Below are 22,192 nucleotides of genomic sequence, written 5' to 3'. Positions count from 1 at the left end.
TTTGAAGGCGACAACACAAAACAGCAGCAAAAAAAAGTCTCAGGGCTCTACCTAGTTCAAGGTATTACACCAAGGGCACAGTTTGTGCATTTTGCACTAGTGTTCTATTAACACCTCAAAAATCAAGATCCAGGAAGAGAAACTGGGAGACTTTTTTAATTTATAAAGAATGACGGCTTAAGTTAGAAGCAAACAGGTTCAAAGTCTGCCACAACCTTATTTATTGTCACCTGCTTACAAGTTAAAATTAACATGGATAGGAGAACCCTTTTCTCTGAACCCCACACTAACCTGGGTCAGTTATTCCAACCACAAGCAGTTTGCTGAGAACATCAGCCACAACCTGCACTGCTGTCTGACTGACCACGTGGGCATGACCACTGATCAAGTGGATGGAAGGTGTGAGCAAGCGGGAGCAAGTGCGGGCTGCTTCCATCCGGATCTCCTTGTGTTCGCTGTTCAGAAAGTGGTCTGCACAGTGCCGAACAAACTGAGTCAGAGAATGGCCTAGAAAGAAGAAGATGGAGAGTTGAATGCAGATTTACAACTCAATTATTGATCTTACTAGGGAAGATGAGTTTAAAGAATATGCTCTCAGAGTTTTCCTGTTACTTGTACTCTACTCCAATGCAGTAGTGTTTATATCCCATACCCCTTGTCCCTCTGCTTCCTTATTTCATCTTACCTTCAAACTCAAAGCTACCCAGTGTACGAAGGGCGAGGGTGATGCTACCCACGTCGCTGGCCTCTGGGATGTTGGTGAGGCTAGGGGAGGCAAGCTGGTGAGCAAGGCCCTTTGGCATGCCTGGATGTCGCAGAGGCTTGTGCATTAGAACAAGGGAGAGCATTTTCAGCAGCCCATCCTGGATATCCTTCTTTAGCTGGGGGATCTGGCGACTCAAGTCGTACAGCACAGCTGTTAGAGCAGGGCTGAGGGCAAGAAGCAGGCAGACAGTCATTAGAACAGAAACAATGTGGTGCATATTTCACCTTTTTGTTTATGCATTTGCCCATTAGAAGATAATTGTGGGCATTCTCACATCACAGCAACACCTGCCAGCAGAGCACAGGGGTCCTTATGTGAACTCAGGCACATGAGATGACCTTCTTGTATGAACTTGGTGAGCAAACTGCCCATTGCTACATTAGGCAACGTTGCCTAATAGGCAACTGCCTAACGGAATACTGTTACAAATCTGAGTGATTCCTTATACTTGTGCTTTTTAGACACAAAGGCACTAAATTCACTTCCAGATGGCAACGTTAATCTAAACAGTTTGAGCTATCTGGATACTTTCTCCATACCTTCCCATACTAACAGCTTCATCAACTAGGAAATTTCCAACAGGAACTGCCAGGTCCAAAGGTGAAAGAAGCTAGGAGCAAATATGCAGCGCTTCAATTCTCCTTCCCTACCAATTTGATACAGCAGAAACGTGCTGCCCTTCAGAGGCTTCCTAAATTTTTGCATGCTGTAACCAAATGCGTTTGAATAGCAGAAAGTAAAGGAGATTGCTTTTGAATTCACTAGTTGTTCTACAAAAAGATCTTACACAGAGACCAATGCTCTTAAACAACTCAACAGACACATTAACACTTAAAACATATTATTCTTCTAAAAGAGCTATACTGATCTTCTGAAAGATCATTTAAAAGCAGTAATTTTCCTTCTCAATCTGAAGACGTTCAAGGTCTCATTCTGTATGGACAACAATGCCATCCAGTGGCTAACAGAAAAAACATGCTCCCAGCATTGTACATACCTCAGGCCCACAGCCAGCATAGGTTCCAAAAGCTCTTTGATGTCCTGCTGGATACTGGGTCCCATAGCTCGTGCCAGCATACTAATGCAGGTGAAGACTGTGGCATCAACCTGCACAGACTTCTGCCTCCTGGAAATGGACCACATAAAAGTTAATTAAGATGAGCTGCTATTTTTCAAATATCTTTCCTCATCCCACCTCTGCGTTATCAGTCTTATAGAAATACCTCTGATTTTAATACAATAATTTGATCCCACATCACAAAAATTATACAAAGAACAGCTGTTTCGATTTCTTCCTCTAACCTTCACACACTTACTTGTGGGCAAAGTCCTTTGGTGGCAGAGCTGCTTTTATGATTTCAAGGACTTTTGGCAGGTAGGCTTGAAACTCAGACCTCACAGCCACAGACAGCAAACCCAAGGCCTGGAAGGCTGCTGTTCGTTCCTTCTCCTTCTTCACACAGCTGAGAACATGATTCATGGTGTCTGGAAGATACTGATCAGCTGCCCAAAAAAGAGAGCAATACAGATATTGGAACTCATTTAGGTTTATACAGATGCTCACCTTTGCAACTAAACCTTTACAAGTTTAAAACTAGGGAACAGACATAGCCACATAAAATTTGTTGACATAAGCAGTGGCAAACACACTTCACCATATAAAAGAATTTTCAAAGCCCAGAAGGCTTTCTTTTTAAAAAAATTAAAAAGAAAAGCCACCAAAATCAGAGACCTATGAGGAAAAAAAAATACATTGCAACAGGTTCTACACACAAATAACATCCAAGCACCTTGTTTTTATAGTGATTGATTGGAAATTTGGAATAAGAACACAAAGTTGTTCCAACCCGCTTAGAGCAGCTTAGTGACTTGCCTCCAACTCCGACACTCTCCTAAGCTTGCTTGATAAACTAACTGAATTGCTTTAAAGCCAGCATGTGTTTCCCATTTTTACTTGATATTTCCCAGTACATGCAAGAGGGGGAAAAAAAAAAAAAAGGGAGACCAGTCTGCTGATAATATTTGGGATGCATTGAGTAGGAGCAAGAGGGCAGCGTTCAACCCCAAGTCTGACATACTGAGAAAAAGAAAAAAAAAAACAACAACAAAAAGGAGGTTCTATCCCTTATGATCACAGAATTCAGACATTAGTTTCAATCCATTTTCTTCATCAGAGCAACAGTTTGGCATCAGTTATCAAGTCACACTTCTTCAGAAAAAAAAAAAAAAAAAAAAAGGCTGTCCTCCCACAGAGGAATTCGCTCATCTTACAAGCACATTTGTATTGCTGCATAAACTCATCTGGACCAGAGAGAGCTGGATAACTTCCAGCCCAATTTCAGCAACACTTCTAACATCCAACCATCTGTCTTGTCACCTGTGAATGCTGAAGGACGGAAAGCTGCCAACCGTGGTAGCAGATTGAGAACGGTCATCTGGATCAAAGAATTTTTGCTGGTTCTGCACTTGAGAACCCACTGGCACACCTGAAAGGAGACAGATTTGGCTTTGAAGGACGGTCATTGGCAGTGATGCACAAATGATTATTACCTGGATGCTTTAAGGCATTCTACTGACATTTGGCTTCAGAGTCCCCCAGAAAGGCAGATAATTAAGACTGCTTCCAAAGAAAGAAAATCACTTGCTCCAAGAGAGACAGTGAGAAACCCAGGATACATATATAATTAACGAGTTTTAATGCTTCAATTCAATACTAGGCAGAATTGCCTGCTAATTAAGGACACGGATGACAATTGCTCTACAAGAACTGGTGCTGTGAATGTTGGTGGACAAGTTGAAGACCAAACACTTACTTGATCAAACTTCTCTTCCATTAGATCCCTGCAGCATCGACTTTCTACCAACGTAGACTTCGCTGGGACAGGTGAGGTTGCGAAACCCATGATTCCTTGGTGAGCACTGTACCCCAGAAGACCAGCCAAAGCATTTGACTGAGAGGGCTGAAGAGACTGGAAGCTAGTGAAGGGAGTGATGTGGCGAGGTTTGGTACTGAAGCCCATCAGGTCTTTGCAGTACTTGTCATGCACAAGCTGCTGCTGAGTGATCTCTTCCATCTCCTCTCTAAGGCGCTGGACAAAGTAGAAAAACATGAGGGTTTTTTTGTTTGGTTGTTTTGTTTTTTGGTTTTTTTACAAAAAAAAGCTGAATATCAGATTCCCAACATAAATCTCCTGAGCAGCATCCTGTATAATTGATATCCAAGTGGCTGTAAAACCATTAACTAAGCAAAATCCAGCAAAACATGCAACAAAGAGTCCTTGTTCTATATAACAATGTTTTTAATTGTAATTAATCCAGTTAATAGCACTTCCCATTAGAGCTTAATACCTACTCAGCCCAAACTTGTTGCTGCTATTTCTCTGACACACTTCAATTTGTAATAATCAATGCTCTGATTCCATGTTCAGATGGCTTTTCAGCCCAACAACCCCCTTTCAAACACAATGGGGTATTTCCACAGACTGCTGAGTATCTACACATTGCCAATCAATCCGGCAACCAAAAGCCATAATTCCCATCTTGTTCATTTGCTCACCTCTCCCTCCATACTGCTTATTCTCACTAGCTCATTGAGGATCAGTAAGGCACCATGGATTCGGTCATCACGGTTCATTCCTTTCTCTTTGGCCAAAGTCTCATCAAAGCCCTTCTCAGCCTCTTCATATGTATGCTTTGGGGAAAAGAAAAAAAATAAAAACCTCAGTGATCATACAGAAACAAAGCCTGTGCAAATAAAGTAGTATTGCCAGACAAGAGTTACTGATGTCCTATAATTTTCTAAGAGTAGCCACAAACCTCAACTGAGTAATAACAGAGTATAACACCACAAAATTCAGATTCACTCAGAATTTGTGGACTGTGCTGCAGAGCATTTTTCAACTAATCAGCCAGTCAACCATGCCATGGTATAAACTTCATCAATATCCGCATCACAAATTTGACTATGAGGAACCCAAGTTTACAACAGTTGACTACACTGTTCAAACCTTATTTGACATTATGAAGCTTGAATTCATGCAACAATGTCAGCAAAGCTAAGGTTCAGACAAAAAAATCCTTACCTTTTTCACTTATGCTTTATCAACACTAATAAAACCATCTGCTAATAGGGGATGACAATTGCATCTGATTGCATGGCTGTAAAACTAGGTCAGGCTCAACAGCTGAAAATGAGCTGCAGACAGAGCAATGGATTCTTGATGAAGTTAAGTCTCTTGCTTACTTTTACAATGCACTAAAGGAACTACATATTTGGTAAGCCATTATATTTTCAACCCTTTCAAGGGGCGGCAGTGTTCTACTGACAATCAGACAGAAGTAACACAGGTTCTTAGCTTAAGGAGCTCTTCTAAAAACTGGCCCTTGATAATTTGCATTGCATTATGAAGAGGTGCTTCAAGACAAAGTTATTTTCTTACTCTGTACCACTGGGGCTTCTGCATCTCTTTTGGCTCCCGCTGAGTGGTGAGGATAAGGCAGGCTCTTAAGGCAGAAACAGCTCCTTCTCGGATGGCCTGTTTGGGATCCCACACAGCCACAAATATATTGTCAAAGAATGGCTGCACTTGTTGGAAGAAGAAGGTAGGCACGCTGATTGCCAGCTCACGCAGGACAAGAACCTGGAGGGGGGGGAGAAAAACAGTAACAATCTGTGAGGATGAGCACTCGTAAACATACCTCATAATTTCTAGACCGTAGTACCATTTATTTAGACTGTCAGTGTCTGTGAGCCTGAGCTGTTTCCAGCACCATACTTTTACAGTTCCTAGCACAATGGTGTCTCAATCTTTAGTCACTGGGATAAGACAGAAGCAGTGAAGCAGCACTATATTTGCCACAAGACCAACGCAGATTCCCAGACATGGACTGGCAGCCATTCTGATCCTGACCAGAGCTTTTCCGCAGCTTTCTGTGCACATCTCCTACCACTGTTAACAAATCCTAACCGTCCTGTTCCAAGACGGATGAAGACAAAAAAAGATCACTTACAGCAGCGTGTCTTCGACCTTCATTCCTGTCAGCTCCCAGCCATTCCAGAGCTCGTTTCACCTCAAACTCCACATATTCAGCTGTGAAGGTGTCACCAGCCATAGCAAGCCGCCCAATAGCCTTGGAAGCCATCTCCATTACAACAGGGTCATTGGATGGCAAGAGGTTCCTCAGGTAGTTGGCAAACCTGCCGATACGGGTGGCATTACCTCCTTCAACACCAATAAGGCTTGCTGTAGAGAAAAAGAGTAATGCTGTAGGTTCTCCTTAGGAGTCAGTGATGCAGACAGTAGGTAATCCCTAGATGAGAGTTAGTATTCCCTATCCATTCCTCAAAGATTCCCATTAAGTCCTCCTAAACTGCAAATCCACAGAAAATAATAATAATAATCAAGCAATAGGAAAGGGCCACCATTCTTTTGAGCCTGAACTTGTTAAGTGGGCAGGAAAATGCATTCAGTAGCTTCACAGATTTTCGCCATTTATAGTTTAAAAAGAGAGAAATAAAAAAATCCACCCTGGGATCACAGACCCATTCCCAATAGGAAAGCATCCATCCACATGCAACGACTACGGCTGGTCTACCTCAGTAGAGAAGTCAAAGACTGAATGGACCAAGGAAATAGCTCTCCCCCTCAGCTCTAGAGATGGTCTCTCCTGGCCAGGGCGGAAGCACCTGGGCAGGCAGCAGCATAGCTGCTTTCACCGCTGGTGCCTGGGTTGTACCTGCTCTGTAGATAGAGAGGCCATCAGTGTCCAGAGTTGTCAAGCCGGCACCTTTCAACAGCACTAAATTCACAGAAACAATTTTAAAGTGATACTGTCAGCTTAAAGTCAGATGTTGTCAACAAAGATTTCTCTAGCTAAGGGACTTCCGCTGTCTTCAAACATGTTGGGATTGGATGATTACGTCTGTGAGCCTAAACCATAAGCACCTCCTGTTTTGTTATTAAAGTAGTAACTGCTACAATACGGGCTACTCACTTGGAAGGCTAAGTATTTATGCAAGCTGATTTCCCTATGAGTCAAGATGCAGGCAGCTTTCCCATGTCACAGCGAAAGCACAACCAGAGCAACTGATGGAGCAGCTGATCAGAATCAAAGCAGAAGCTATGTGAGTGCCTCCCAGGGATGGGAGCTGCTGTTATTGAGCCAGGTAAATTTAAATAACAAGAATCAATCTCCTCAGACAGAAGAGAGTTGAGAAAGTCCGTGGACACTAATACATATAAATGGACAGTACAAACTGTTCTCAGCTGAGCTCAAGAACAGAATTTTCACGTGCTCAGCACTCACGTTTGATGCTCAACTCCGGGAAGAGCTCAAGGCCCATTAAGCACCAGGTTTTCAGCCACTCTCAGCACTCAGCAGCTCCCATGCTGACACTTACAGCCAGATTTTCAGAGCCCAGCAACTAGCATGCACTCAGCATACTGAGCAGTCAGACATAAGGCTCCGACTATAAAAGCTCATTCCTTTTGAAAATCTGTTCCTAAAGGTAGATGCGTGAAGAGAGAACTCACCAGAGGCATTAAGCACTTTCACTCACCTATAGCCAGAATGCCACCCTTCCTTTCATTTGCATCAGAGCTAGAGACCAGCTCAAATATGTGATGGTTCAGCTGATCATAAAACCTGGTAGATTCTTCCTGACTCATCTGTAAAAAGAAAAAGTTCAAATCAGCTTTTAACATTCTTTCCTTCCTTCCTGCCCCCTAAACCTCCATAAAGACAATGCTTTCTAGGTCATTTAAACAGAAAGAAATTAAATCAACTATACATTACAAAAACAAAACAGCATCTCTTCTTTTTACCTTAGATGTGTCAAGTTTATTTATTCTGCTACTTGACCACCCATCTGTGTCACCAACTCACGCACCTCTCCTATATGCTGGGGCAAAGGTAAGCTCCCTGCTATGCCCCATCTCCTCTCCAATATGGCTTCCATATTCCCAAAATTTCCATCCCCAAAGTACCCAGCCAGTGCCCTAGACTCATAAGATAAACAAGGATAAATTATCTCATTTGCAGCACTCACTTCACGGAGCTCCATGGTGACATAATGCTGCAAGTCCTTGGCAGCTTTCGCTCTCGTCTCTTCACTCCGACTCTTCAAACCATTGGCAAATTGTTGGAGAATGGACACAGTGCCCGACATGATGGCAGTATGTTGGGGCTCGGGGGCATCAAGTCCTGTAAGTTCTTCAGGGAGACAACTTTTTTTACTGCTTTCAGCTATTGAAATTGCTGAGCTTCCTTCTTAACGCTGCCCCTGCTGCCTGTTTCCAAAACACACAACCCATTGCATGCAACGATACTATGCCAGTAGAGCATAAAATTACAATTAACAGCTATATTCCTTAGGCCTTACAACCCTGTGATAAAACTGTATCACCACCTAATATCTTGACCCCCAGCCTATTTGCTCTCTCATTCATCAAATACCAAAACATGCTCCAGTAGGTCAGGCGCCTGAATGCATAGTGATCTAATTCTAAATCAAGGGTCGTGCAATAGCTGAAAAACATCTGGGTCAGATTAGGGTTTACAATTACCGTATAATAATTAGGCATAATCATCCCTATGATAATATCATTATCATATCTGACTCCTCCTTGAATGGTTTCATCCAAGTTTCTCCACAGAAATTCTAGTGTTATGCCAACCCAAGGCAGACTCGGCACTCAGGGCCTGGCAAGCGTTACATTCTCCAGCAGATATTTAGAGATGGGAAGTCTACTTATAGCAACACCAATCATTGCAACAGGATGTTTATTTTCATAACATGTAGCCAAACTTTCTCACGAGTCTTTCTGTACATGGAAAATATTTTAGAGGTTTGACACCCCCTCCCCCCCAATTTACAGATTGCATAAGCCCAAACCGAGCATTTGACAAATGGGCCCACAGCGACCCAAGGCACCAAAACTTCAGCTCCTTCTTCCCCAAATATCCCCCGCGCCGTCACAAAGATCCACCGAGACTATAGCCTGAGGGGGCTCCAGGGCTTCCCCGCGGACGGGAGCCAGGAGAAACTCCCCCGGGACGAAGCCTGCGGCCGCGGCCCCATCACCGCTGGCCGGGGTATTCCCTGTGAGGGAACCCCCTTCCCTCACAGCCGCCCTCACAGAGGGACGCGACAGCCGGCAGGCGGGAGCCGGCAGGCCCGAGCCCGCGGGGCATCCCGCCGCTCCCCAGGCCAGGAGTGAGGGAGGGCTGAGGCCGGGCAGGGCGGGCACCGCCGCCGGGACGGGCGCGGGGCCTCGAGCGGTAAGGCCGCGGGGGCGGGAGCGTCGGGCAGGCCGGTGCGGGCGGGGAGCCGCGGCGGCGCGGGGCCGAGGCGCCCGCGGGGAGCGCCGGTGCCGCTGACAGGGCGCCAGCCCGGCGGACGCTGAGGCGGGAGCGGGCGGGGAGGGCCGTGACGGTGGGGCCCTGACAGGAGGTGAGGGGAAAGGGAAGGCGATGCTGAGGGGAGGCTCCAGAGCCGCACTCACCGCCTCCGCCCCGGCCGCCGCCGGCTCCCCCGCTCCGGGCCCCGCGCCCTCCCCTCCCCCGCGCCTGCCGGGCCGGCGAGCCGCTGCTGGCCAATCGCCTCCCAGAACGGCTTTGATAGGCACCGCCTCTGACCAATAGAAAAGGGGCAAAAGGGAAGGAGCTCTCGCAGCTCCACCCCTTCCCCCACGGAACGGCAAGGAGAGCCCGTTGCCTTCCGGCCAATGATCAAGCCAGATGGGAGCGAGTGGCAGTAAAGCTAACAAATAAGAAGGCTAGGCGCGCTCGATTGGTGAAAAGTGGGCGCTAGGCCCACCTTCCGGAGGCCGGCGGGCTTCCGCCCTCCCGTAAAGCCTGTGTGCTGCGTGCGCATGCGTCGGAGGAGCAAGCGTGGTGCAGTGCCGCGCCCGGTGTGCGTCGCTGAAATGTGTCCGGCTGCCCGCGGCGGGACCAAGGGCAGGCGGGGCGGCGCCTGCGGCAGTAGTGGTGTGCGCTTCGGAGCGATCCCTGGCAGCCGCGCCTGACGACGCGAGCCATTCGATGCTTACACCGGGGGCCAGGAGGCGCTGGCGCGTCGCTAGGGTACGCGACCCTCCGCGGAACGCCGTGCGCGGGGCCGCGGCCGCGGGGGCGGGAGAAGGAGGGGCGGAGCGGCCGTTGGGCGCAGGCGCGCGACGGGCGGGCGATTGGGGCGCGCGGGACGCTGGCGGTTGGGGCGCGCGCGCGCGGCGGGGCGGGCGCCCGGCGGGCGGGTAAGGGCGGCGCGCGCCTCCCCCTCAGGCACGGCCATGGCGGCGACGCCCCCTCCTCATCCCCCCGTCCCCGCTGGGCCCCGCGGCGGCGGTCAGGCTAACGCGCGGCCCTTCCCCTTCTAGGTGCTGCTGCTGCGAGACGGGGCGGCGGGGAGAGCATGGGGCCGGCAGACCTGGTGCAGAAGATCAGTATTAGCGCCGAGAGCCCCCGGGGGAGCGAGAGGAACGACGCCGGCGCCGCGCTGGCGGGCGCGGAGAGGGTCCCCCCTGGTACTTGGAGGCAGAAGTGTGCGGCCTATGTGCTGGCCCTCAGGCCTTGGAGTTTCAGTGCCTCCCTCACCCCTGTGGCCCTCGGCAGCGCTCTGGCGTACCGGGCTGAGGGAGCTCTAGACCCAGGGCTGTTGGTGGGAAGCGCCGTGACCGTCCTGGCTGTGCACGGAGCCGGCAACTTGGTGAACACCTACTACGACTTCTCCAAAGGCATCGATCACAAGAAGAGTGATGACAGGACTTTGGTGGACCAGATTTTGGAGCCGCAGGATGTAGTCCGGTTTGGAGTCTTCCTTTATACCGTGGGCTGTATCTGTGCGGCTGGGCTCTACGCTGTCTCAACGCTCAAGCTGGAGCACCTGGCCCTGATATACTTTGGAGGACTTTCCAGCTCCTTCCTTTATACTGGAGGTAAGCTCTGTATCCCATTTAGTGTGAATCTGAACGTGAACGTGACAGAATTAGCTGACTTGTCAAGGCTTTCTAGAAAATGCAAATGATCTATCTCGTTAACTGCCATAAAATATTTGGTGGTATTTCCTGAAGTACTGGTACATAAACTTGCATTCCTTGCCATTGGTTGTTGTGGGAAGGTGTGGGAAGAGGCACACGCTAAGTTCTTCGGTTGGAAAGTGGTGTTGAGACATTGCTATTTACATATATGGCTTTAGATGCTCATCAGAACTGTTGCTGAAACTTTTCATGATGTGTATCTTGTATCCCTCAGCAGTATAGCTCACTGCATACGTTCTTTTCCATTGGTGGAATCTGTTGCTTTGTTTTGGAATGTTTTATTGTTATTCTCTAGATGGAGCTTCATTGTGAATGTTAAACAGTTTGCGTTTGTTCTTAGTAAGAGTAGAATATTTTTATTGTCTCCTAAACTGTCAAAACTCTAAAGCAGTTATGTTAGTTTCCTTAGACGAACCTTGTCAGTTTTGTGTTTTGTTCTGAGTATTTTATGTATTTCTTCAGGATCAGGTTCTAGTATGCATGGTCTCACTAAAGAGTACCTTATTTCTATAGATTTCTGCAGAAATAGGTACTTCTAGATATGAAGATGGGTATTAGAACCTGGCCCTTAGTTTCTGTTACATTGTTTGACTGGAGAAATTCAGAAGCTGTGTTTCCTTTATTATCTTTGGAAAAAAGAGAAAATATGCTTCTCGGTCATAGCTATATGCACGTTGGTCATTTTCTGTGGGAAGGGCTGATCTGTTATCCATTCTCTTCTGTCATTTGAGTTGTTTGATGATGCTTCATTCTATTCTTGTGTTTTGTCACAGGAATTGGATTTAAATATGTTGCACTTGGAGACGTGGTGATCCTGATCACCTTTGGGCCCCTGGCTGTCATGTTTGCTCATGCTGTGCAGGTTGGTTATCTGTCTGTCTCACCACTGCTCTACGCTATCCCACTAGCCCTCAGTACTGAGGCCATCCTGCACAGCAACAACACACGAGACATGGAGTCTGACCGGCAGGCGGGTATTGTCACCTTGGCTATCCTCATCGGCCCTGCGTTCTCCTATATTCTCTACACCGTGCTGCTCTTCTTGCCCTACCTGATTTTCTGTGTGCTGGCCACACGCTATACCATCAGCATGGCATTGCCGCTACTCACCATCCCGATGGCATTTTCACTGGAGAGGCAGTTTCGCAGTCAGAGCTTCAACAAAATTCCTCAGCGGACAGCCAAACTCAATCTCCTCTTGGGGCTTTTCTATGTTTTTGGTATTACGCTAGCACCAGCTGGTGCTCTGCCCAAACTGTAACAACAGCTGTATAGTCAGGCCTCACAATTCAGTATTAATGCCGATTAACAGTGGATGATGTGAGTAGATGACCTGTTATGGACAGTGGGAAGAATGGAGAGACCATCTTGAACTGTTGATTGGCTGTGAATTTTATAATTTCTGGTCTTGGTTAGTTTGTACAACAAACTTCAAGAAAGTCATTTGTTGGTTCTTTGGAAGGGGTGAACTGTGCAGTTTTGCTTCAGGGGAGCAAGGCAATCTGAGGAGAAGGAAACATCAACTCAATGAAAGTAAGATTGAGCCTCAAATACAAACTCTCTGTTCCCTTCACAAGCACAGTGGTTGCTTTTATGACTCCTTTCCTTACCATGGTTGAGGAGTCCTGTGGCTCCTGTGTGGTAAACAGAAAACACTGCCAAATGTTTAGCTTCACAACGATGTAGGTGCTATTACTTCACTCCCTTGTGAACATAGTTCATCTTCATCTGTTGTATGTTTTAAGCTTTGTTGGGTTTTTTTTTCCTAGCCAAATTTTGAGCTTTTATTTCCAAGCCCCCTGAAATGTGCTAGATACTAATCATTAACTGTTACTTCTCCTTGGCCCTTAGAGTCTAGAAATTTCAAAGTTATGTATCTCTGTGGGATGTTGGTGCTTAGTTGGAACACAAATTGCCCACTGCACAGACTTTAAGACAAAACCAGTAAATTTGTATTCCGCTACGAAAGCTGAAGCCGTAAACGCAAATCATGCAACTGAAAAGCCCTCAATGCATAGAAAAACAAGTGGTTTCCATCTTTGCATTTGCTCTCTGAAATGATAGTCTTGGAGTTAAGGGGGAGCTGACAGACAGAGTGCCAGATTTCTTTGGCTGGGTATGGATTAATGGATACATGAGTGGAAGAACAAATTCTTAGTTTAAAAATAATATATTTTTTTCAATTGTTGTTCTCTGTTTATTTAGAGGCCCGGAGTATTACAGTCAAATAGCTTATTATAAGAAGCCCAAAAAGAAGCTCAGTTGAGCAAAGGAGAAAGATACAGGGTTAGAAAAAAGAAATCAGGATTATTGCATTGGGTCTGCATAAAACTTAGGACTGGAAACAGGAAGAAACCATTTTTGTTAAAAAGATTTTTCCTAATAGAGTTGAGAGTTTGTGTGACTGAATCACATTTAAATATTGTTAGCTCTGAAGTGAAGTTCACCCTCTTTTTCCCCTCCTACACCTTACAGTGTTGTTTTGTTTTCTCCTGCTGATCTTGCCACTTGATATTCATGTGGTCATTTGGAGAAATGATTGTTTCAGCAATTATGTAGCAGTGTGAAAAACATGCCAAACACAACTGGGGAAAAGTGACTTCCAGTGCAAAGATGAATTTGATTCACACCATGCTGCTCAGTGGCAACTGAATTCTGTGTTGAAGGAAAAGTATTCATTTCCTGTATGCAGGGTTTTGGTGTAAGTTTGCTTACAGGAATTGTGGAAAGCTTCAGAGAAATTGATATAGGTGTTGAACTAGAGCTGCTGGTGCCTAGAGCACAACCTTGCTTTTGAACCAAGTGGGAGTGTGCTAACCACTATATGAAGGGCTTTTAAACACAAGCAATAAACGCAATACACTAGCATGGTGTTATCCTGCATCTGTCATAGGTAAGTTACATTCTTGTGTTGTTCATCTGAAAGTGCTGAGTGTTAAATTAGTGGAGTGTACTGACAGTAGTAAAGCTGAGTTGAAAATACAAGATTACATGGTATAAATACTTAAGTGACTGTTTTTACGGCTTCATGGTATCCAGTGTTACCCAGCTGTTGGTCTCCTGCTTTACAGCTGAACTGTAGTCAACAGGAAGGATTCTTTGCAGGCATATTTTATGAACCACAGTTTCATCTTTTATTAAAATTGGGCAAGTGATCTCTCTAATCTGACTAGGCACAAGACAAGAGGAGATGGACTTCAGCAACCGTGTGCTACTTTCTACAGCAAAATATTTGATTAGATTAGAAACATGATGAGAAAATGCAAAAGTTCATCTCAGCTGGATGGAGGGAGACTATCTAGGTTTTGGAAACTGTTTTCAATACAAACATACACAACACAGTATCTACTGTTACTTCTCTGTGGACCTACAGAAGAAAGAAGAGCCTGGCTCCGAGACCCACTTCACCCTTCTGCAAACCAAAAGCTTTTCTTGGGATATGGACTGAGCTGATGACTCTGTTAACCTTGCAATTGGGGATACGTGGCTTTATTAGGTTAACCCAGCATGGCTTTGTTGCTACCCTTTGTAGCAGCTACGTGCTTTATTTTATGATAGCCTGGTTTTGTGTAGCTATCAGTTTAAAAGAATGGATAATTATCTTTTTCTACTCCTTTTACATAAACTACAGTACTCAAGCTAAATTCCATAAAGTAACAAATACTCAAATACTTGGCTCATATCTTTGATAGCTGTAATTTTAACAGTGGAAAGATCTAGGATATGGTCATTGGTGGAGTAGTGTATGTAACTCTAGTTGTATCTAGGCTACCCTTTACTGGCAGGGAAAAGCCCCATTCTAGGAAGTCTGCTTGCTGCTGTAAAAGACCAGTGCTTTTTGTTACAGAGATGAAGGAAGAGCTCACTAGTATATGTATATGTTTGTGGAACGCTTTTCAAGGTGTGAGGGATTCAAAGCATTTTGATAGTAAGAATGAGATGAAAATTCAGTAATTCCTTACAAGCAGACGCTGGTTGCCTTCAGTTCCCTGTCTATGAAAAACAGTATCATTCCAGGTTCTTAAGGATATCATTGATAAACAACTCATTCTTTACCATGGCTTTAAGGAAGTCATTTAACTTCTCTTTGCCTCAGAAAAAACAGCTAATTTTTGCCTACCTCACAGGGATGCTGAGCCGACATCATTGTCATAGAGAGCTTTGAAAGTCAAAAGTGCTTTATCTCTGTGTGCTTTCTAAAAAGCATGTTAGTACTAGAAAGCATTTTACATATGAACTAACAGGTGACTTAACCAACATAAGTAGACCAAAATAATCTTCACATAGACATTGAGTGGTAAGGGAGGTTTCTTTATTGGTTTGTTTTGTGATGAAGATGCTAGGTCTCTTTCCCTACCCCTCTCCTTCCTGTCCCATGCTACTTCCCTTAAATATAAACTTTTAAAACTACTTTCAGGTCTCTCTTGATGAGTTCTGTTGCAATATGATGAGTCTACACTGTTAGATGAACGGATCTGTAGCCCATCTGTTAATGTGTCATAAAGCACCTCCTGGCCTTTCTTATACAATAAAGTGTCTGAATGTTATTCTGTTAATTATGCTGTTTGGTTATTTTATATCACTCCAGTTGTATTTTTGCACATATATTAGAGCATCTTCCTGGAAGGAGGAGGGTCTTTGTCTGCCATGTTTATAGTATAAGTGCATGAAAGAGCACTCTTTTTTGGTTATAGTCCTTTTATGAATCCCATAGTCCTGTACTTCCATTGCGTAAAAAGTTCAGTAGCAGTGATCATCTCATATTAATGGCAGACTTCAGAGTAGTTTCAGTATTTTCATCAATGAACAGAATTTTCTTTCATGCAGTTTTCTGTGCCATGTACTGTTCAGCATTTGTAAGGAGGTTTCAGCTGAACTTTTAATATTTTTAATAAAGATGGAGTTTTTCATCCTCACCTGTGTGGTCTGCCATTCTTCCAGTGCCATGGTCTCTGCTCCTGACTTGTGATTTTACTTGCTTCATAGGCCTGTGACAGCATAACACCTCCACGGTGTGTGTTGTAGATGAGCCTAAAGCATGGTTTGAAATTTTCCTGTTTTGGCCACTGGTACAATCTACTGTATAAATGCATGTACAATTAGCTTAAGGAGACCTAAGAAGTCCTGTTTGTCTTACACGCTTTCTGGCTTTTTTTTTCATATGTGATTAAAGTGGTTTGAACAGTCTTGAGAAACCTCTTGGGTGTGCTGCCTCTATTGTCTGTGATGCACATAGCTGAAAACAGATACAAAGAAGGCGTGATGTGTGAGGGATTTGTGAAACATCATGATTTCAGTTTTTGCTTGAAAGAAGTTCCTGCAGTAAAGTTTAGTGGCTATAAACCATTGTGGAGCTAATGCTTTTACCTGCAACACTATCGTACTACTACTGTTTGCTTTGTAGTGATTTCCTGTTTGGGTTTTCAGGACATTTTATGATTCTAAGACAGCTAGGCCTAGAAAATATTTTTTCAGCCGTTCTGAGGTGCAGAGTGGGCTCCAAGGTCATAGCATTTGGAGATAATTTTAGAGGATAAAATGCAGAATAGCATGGCATCCAGATACATGTGGGCTGTACTTAAGAATCCTCCCAAAGAAATATGACACAGCTCTTTTTCTGAAGCTGCAGAAATCAGTCTGCTGAGTATCCTTTAGCAAGACAGCACGTTGGGTGTTAATACCATAATTGGTCTGCACTTGCTCTTAAAACACACTCTAATGCTTTGTCCTGGCAGCAGGCAGTGTCTATTAGTAGTCAGCTTAAACTCACTTTAAAGAAACTGGGCCTTTAATAGAAAGTGTTTAGAGTTTTGAAATTCGTGCAACATTGAACACCTTTCTGTCCAGTGCCTGTCTAGGTGGAGGCTGTAATTCGGATTGTCCGCAGATGGCAGCATTGCTCTCCCATCACTGCTGCAGCACCCTGTGGTACCTGGGCTTGAGAGATCCTCTGCCAGGCAGACAACAAGAGCCACTGCAGAGCACTAGGAATTGTCCTGATTCCTTTGACCTTGTACCACAGTCTAAAAAAAAATGATTCCCCATGAGAGAAGTGGTGGACCAAATTCTGGTAGTGCTGCTCCTCTGCTGTTCTACGAGGTGGATCTAGAATCCTAGGTCCACTTTTTATTGAGTGGCAAAATGTTTTATGTAGCAGACTGTACTGTTATTGGAGAAGGAAGGAGAGGTGTCCCTCCTGCATTTATGGTTTTAGGGGTTGCTCAGGTTACTGTATTGGTCAGCACTTCCTTCTTATTTGGGAGGGTTTCTTTACAGCCATGGCAGCTGGAGTTTTGGGGGGTTTTTTACCCTCTATAACCAGTGGATCAAAAATCTTCAGGACAATGGAGAAAGGACACTTTCCAAATATGTATTTATAACTATCTATCTCATTTTTTGTCTCTGCAGGAATTCACGTTAGCTGTGCTTGCAAGATTTTTTAGTGTTTGTCTGGTTGTACCTCATGGGGTCTCCTTTGGTGTAAGGAAACCTGGAAGGTAAATGGCTGCAGATGAATTTCTAATGTGTAGATTATGTCTTGACAGATGCTTTTGGCCTAGCAGGTAATGGCAGAAACAGGCATTTAAAGAAAGCTGGTCAGCTCTATCTTGCATTTTTAAAACCTTTGCTGATGGCTTAATAAGTGTATTTTGGTCAGATGCCAAGGGCTGAGCTTTCAAAAGAGCATGGGCAAGCTGTGCATCATGGGTAGTACGCTCCTGTAGGGAAAAAAGTCTGCCCACTCTGAGATGTATTTCTATTCAGTCCATTGCTTTTAACACTGACATCTTGAATCACTGTTGGAAAACCTTAATACTTCTGCAGTGTTTTTAGGAGCTTGGACTATATTATTCCCATTTCTTGGGTGAGTAGACTGAGTCACTGCTGCTTAATCAACGTCCCGCTTCTTGGAGGAGAGTACGTTAGAGTTCTCCTTTCCAGTCTGGTATCTTAATAACTAGGCCTCAGATATTGGTTTGTCTTTTAGGTCACTGGTAGATTATTTTTATTTAAATCACCTTTGGTTCCTTTATACTTGGAGTTTCGTGCCTGTTGAATTACATATTTAAGGAATGAAATGCTGCACTGGCTTTTTAAAGCTATTTTTCATTTTAAGGTGGAGCTAAATATCTAGGCAAGTTAAAATCTATAGCTCCCAGAACTGCTAAAAAATTTGTAAGTTTTACTGAAGCTCAGCACAGCTGGTTTATTGCAGCTGTATGTCTAAAGAAAACAGACCCAGCACTGGATAGAATAATGCCCATGCTTTACTGTCTGAAATAAGGTTTTTGCTCTTCTGTGTAACTCACAGTAAGACCAAAAATGAACATGTTTATCAAGTTTTCTTTTACACCATCTTCTGATGATGGCTCTTAATACTGTCAGTGCTTATCCTTTCTATATAGTTGCATTTCTACAGTTAGATCACCAGAAAGCTTGTTACAATCCTGATGTTTTAGTGGCCACATGGATTTGTCTGAGTGAGAAATACTTGAAGGGCATAGTTCAGCATTCCTTTGGGGTCATCTGAGAGAGCGTGATTTGCTTCTACATTCAAGTCTCACTGGTCTGCAGGCACAGGGGGTTACCGACAAAGTGCATGTATTCCCTTGGAAGGAAACCTGTGCTTGGGCATCTGTCTCAGGCTTCACATGTGCACTGTCTTGGCAGAGAAGTTCACGCACCAGAGTTCACAACCTCTGCACATGAAGACCAAAATGTTTTTTAAAAACAGAACAAATCCAAACAAAACTATAACCCCTGACTGTCCTCTGCTGACTTCTCATCAGGCTGCCAAGGCGAGAGTGGTTTGAAGAATTAAAAATCTATGGCACCATCATGCTGCTTTCTCATGAAAACAACAAAGAAAAGAATCTGCTCGTTAATCAGATGGCTCTGTCGATAATGAATCAAGATGAACGTGCTGGCTGAGAGATGTGTCACAAAGGCAGTTTGTCAGAGAGCAAGGAAAGTAGTGAGAACCTTGGTAAAACATAGGATCTGGTATGCTGCTGTAAGAGCTTGAAAGTGATGGGAGCTCAGCAGCGGCAGAGGTTAGGGTCTGTCTTCTACAGTCTAACTCCTGGTTGGCACATTTCAGATGTCTTGTCCTAGGCTAAACTAGTCCTAGTCAGTGATTTTAGGTGCTAGTTAAGGTAAGAAAGCCTGGCATCTGCTCTTTGTTCTAGTTTGTTACCTGGGTAATGCTCAATAGCCCAGCAGTTTAATAAAGGCTAGAGTCATCTTTCCTCCTCTTCTTTTAGGGTAGAAGGGAAAGTCCTTTTAGGCAGTGGTTCAATTTGTGTAGGAAAAAGTGTCTTGTCACTGATTTAGCACAAAGAATAAGGACAATCCATGTTTTCAGGTGTCCCAGTAAGCCAAAAAAGGCCTGCCCCCTCAATTGGTTGACTTACTAGTGGTAAAGGAGTAAACCGAATGCCTGTTCCATATAAGGGGCAAATTCAGGCAATTTGCGTCTCATGCGGTGTTTGCAAATAAGGCTGTGAAACATCATCACGCTGTGGGAAATAAGCAGTTTCTCAGACTTTGACCTAATGGAAAGAGGGTCTAATAAACCAGCTTCCCAGTCAGTCATTTTCCCAGGCGTTGATGAAATTACTTCAGATAGATTATAAATTACTTTCTGTATGCCACAATTGAGATATATTTTATTCTGTGGGGGATAGCTCTACTACTGTATAAGCCTTAGCTCTGGTCAATATAAATACAGGAGACGTTGTGAATAACATGGTAGAGATTCATGTACTTTTTTGTGTGTTCTAGAGCTCAATAAAGCCTTAAGAATACACTTGGTGCTGTGCCATACCATTATCCATCTACTCTTTCTTCTTCCTTAAATTAGTTCTTAAGTAGAAGTTAATTATCCATGCAAAAGCACAAAGCTTCCTCTCCAGTGATGTGCTGTAGGCTTTCTATAAAGTTCCTTTCTGCATTACTCCCTTGCAGCATCTCTGCTTCCTCAAACCTTTGCAGTTGAGGTTTTCAGGAAAAGGTGGAACAACATTTGCACAGGGATGGGGAGAGGAGGATTAAGGGGAAACATAAAGAAGGGAGTTGGAGAGGACAGTTACCTATTAATGAACTTCAGAAGCTGAAATCCTGTCTTACTTTGTGCCAAAAGATTTTTCTTTTTTTTCCCCCACTACCTCACAAGGCAGGGATCACGTGCTGTTCTGTGAGCAATAGTGGGTCAGGGTGGCACACCCTGCCTCTGTCCTCCTTTCAGCAGTTGGTAGCCTGAATTCTAAAATGTATATCCCAAATAACCTAGTTTTCAAGGTCATTGAAATGCTTTCAAATGCAAGAGAAAGGATGAGCTAGGGAAGCTGAACCTAAACTATTCCAGGTTTTTAGTGGTTCTGTCAGAAACCCTGCATAAGAAGTGGAAACAGAGAAATTCATAAATTCTAGAGAGAAAAAAAATATCTCTTAAATGGAGGGAATTTTAGCATTTTTATATAGTGGTGCTTCGTCCAGAGATATTCATCATTTGCACAAAGATGATGGTATGACTCTTGTGACTAAAGAGCCTGGGATTTGGAGAAGGGAGGTGACTTGCTCCGGTGTGTGAACTTCGCATGTGCCTTCTGAGATTCCAAGTCCTGTGTATTTGTCTACTGGCCTACTCCTGGTCTTCTGCAGAACTGTCTCCTGGGAAACCATTAAGCAGTAAATTGGTATGTTCCCAGTGTATGTGTGTGCACAGGAATCTCCAGTTTTGAACAATGTTCATGGCCAGAAATGGCCAAGTCCTAAATTCCTCTGTCCCTTTCTGCAGCCTCTGATCAGTGACACACACCTCGATAGTGACACACTATCGACAGAAGAGTACTGGGCTGAAGGCAGCAGCACCAAGGTGTTTCTGCTTTTTATGAGTCAGAAGGGTTGAATGCATGTACACATATGAAAGTGATGCGCATTCCCATTGAGAGTTAACTCATCTCCAGATGGTGAAGAAACGCATCTAAGTAATTTAGGAGCCCTGAATGTCTCACGAGGATTGAGACATAAAAAGAAGAATATCAATCTCCCTAGCAAGCTAACCCACAAGAGAAAAAAAAAATTATTGTTTTCTAGAAATTTCTATGCTTTTTTTTGTGTGTAAGACAAAGTATGTTGCATTCTGACTCGTGTAAAAAACATCTTATGGAAGAGAAGTTGAAGAAATGTTTTCAGCATTTACTTCAGTAAGGCTTTGTACTTTCTAGGGAAAACTGAATTTACTGTAGAGTCTTTCTTACACTCAAAACCTGTCCATCCTAGTCACTGCTCTCCTGCTAACAGTTTAGGGGAAAAACTGAAATTCTGTGAGGCCCTGTCAATGCATGGGGAAGGGACAGGGAATAATTTGAGTCCCAGGAGATACTGCAGTAGAAATGTCTATGCTGCAGTGGGAATAGTGGAAATATACTATGTAATTTTCCTCTGCCGAACAAGAGCTTTAGCAGTAAAATTGACCCAAATTTTCACACTATGGTGGTGCATATAGAAATGTTGCATTTGGAACTTGCGTAGCTTTGAACAGGTTGGCTGAAATAGTATCATGAAGCACCTTGGGGATGGGGCTGACATTGATGGAAAGATCTACCATCAAATGGTGCCAATCCAGGTGTGAATGTCAGAAACTGGCTCCTGTGACAGGAGGGCTGTTCACAATACTAGCGCAGGCATTTGCAAAATAACAGTGGCCAAACACAGTCTGTGCCCCATTTTTTGTCCTTGATGTGAAACAGCATCAAGGACAGGAGATTCTGGTGTTCCACCAGGAACTGCTTCCCCTTTACTGGAGTGACAGCCCACTTGGACAGGGAAGGACATCTGAATGCTGGGAGCTTTGAACTCTGCACGTGATACCTGTCTGTAAAAGATGCAGACAGCTGTGTCCTTGTGGTAATAAATCTGTCGGGGGTCCTTGATCAGTTCAGGGACCAGCTAGAGGAGGAGTCATTTACAATAACAAAAGCTGATGTAGGCAGGCACAGAAGTAAAGGCATAACGATGAAGGCAGTGCCTGGTGGAGCCCTAATGATCTTATAATGCATTTCCAGAGCCCGTTCCTGGCTGCGTTTTTACAGGTGGCAGCTGAATCAGAGATGGAAATGAAATAGATTCATTATCAAGTCCTTACACTTCAATTTGCTATAAATTGTTAAAGTCACTGCCAAGTGAGTGACAGTAAAGAGAGTCCTTTGGCTTGTTGCCTAGCCCATGAATATAATTTCAATCAGTGCACACTGTAGACATCCTGGATGGACAGAAAAGGATGTATATGCAGTTGCAAGGCAGGACTGAAGTGAGCTGGAAGAGTGGTATATGGGGAACCAAGAATGGAAACGGAATTCTGAGGGGATCTGGCAAAGCTTTGTAT

At 44.3% G+C, this 22,192-nt stretch overlaps 2 protein-coding genes across 4 annotated transcripts in view; one reads left to right on the top strand and one right to left on the bottom strand.

Annotated features, from left to right (window-relative positions):
* The window catches only part of MTOR (mechanistic target of rapamycin kinase), a 66,762-nt gene extending 57,444 nt beyond the window's left edge, over positions 1-9,318 (bottom strand). The window contains exons 1-12 of one of the 2 annotated variants that reach the window (XM_063353708.1): positions 9,271-9,318; positions 7,815-7,978; positions 7,326-7,434; positions 5,777-6,009; positions 5,206-5,406; positions 4,323-4,457; positions 3,580-3,855; positions 3,144-3,252; positions 2,083-2,269; positions 1,764-1,892; positions 686-930; positions 292-507 (exon numbers count right to left, since the gene is read on the bottom strand). In XM_063353708.1, coding sequence (XP_063209778.1) covers positions 292-507; positions 686-930; positions 1,764-1,892; positions 2,083-2,269; positions 3,144-3,252; positions 3,580-3,855; positions 4,323-4,457; positions 5,206-5,406; positions 5,777-6,009; positions 7,326-7,434; positions 7,815-7,934 — 1,960 coding nt within the window. In that variant the 5' untranslated portion in view covers positions 7,935-7,978; positions 9,271-9,318. Of the gene's footprint in view, positions 1-291; positions 508-685; positions 931-1,763; positions 1,893-2,082; positions 2,270-3,143; positions 3,253-3,579; positions 3,856-4,322; positions 4,458-5,205; positions 5,407-5,776; positions 6,010-7,325; positions 7,435-7,814; positions 8,056-9,270 lie in introns of those variants that run through there. The other variant, XM_063353709.1, reaches the window with a different exon arrangement.
* A 323-nt stretch (positions 9,319-9,641) lies between these two features.
* On the top strand, positions 9,642-15,990 carry UBIAD1 (UbiA prenyltransferase domain containing 1). Of its 2 annotated transcripts, none has more exons than XM_063353947.1 (3): positions 9,642-9,850; positions 10,144-10,701; positions 11,577-15,990. In XM_063353947.1, exons 2-3 carry the CDS (start codon positions 10,179-10,181, stop codon positions 12,062-12,064), a joined length of 1,011 nt encoding a protein of 336 aa, XP_063210017.1. In that variant the 5' UTR covers positions 9,642-9,850; positions 10,144-10,178; the 3' UTR covers positions 12,065-15,990. The 2 variants fall into 2 exon arrangements, with proteins under 2 accessions (XP_063210017.1, XP_063210018.1); XM_063353948.1 differs by lacking the exon at positions 9,642-9,850 and adding an exon at positions 9,927-10,020.
* The last annotated feature ends 6,202 nt before the right edge of the window (positions 15,991-22,192 follow it).

The sequence above is a fragment of the Chroicocephalus ridibundus genome, chromosome 16 (assembly GCF_963924245.1).
Source record: "Chroicocephalus ridibundus chromosome 16, bChrRid1.1, whole genome shotgun sequence".
Lineage (NCBI taxonomy): Eukaryota > Metazoa > Chordata > Aves > Charadriiformes > Laridae > Chroicocephalus > Chroicocephalus ridibundus.
Note: the sequence above shows the minus strand (reverse complement) of the source record. Positions and strands in the feature narration are given on the sequence as shown.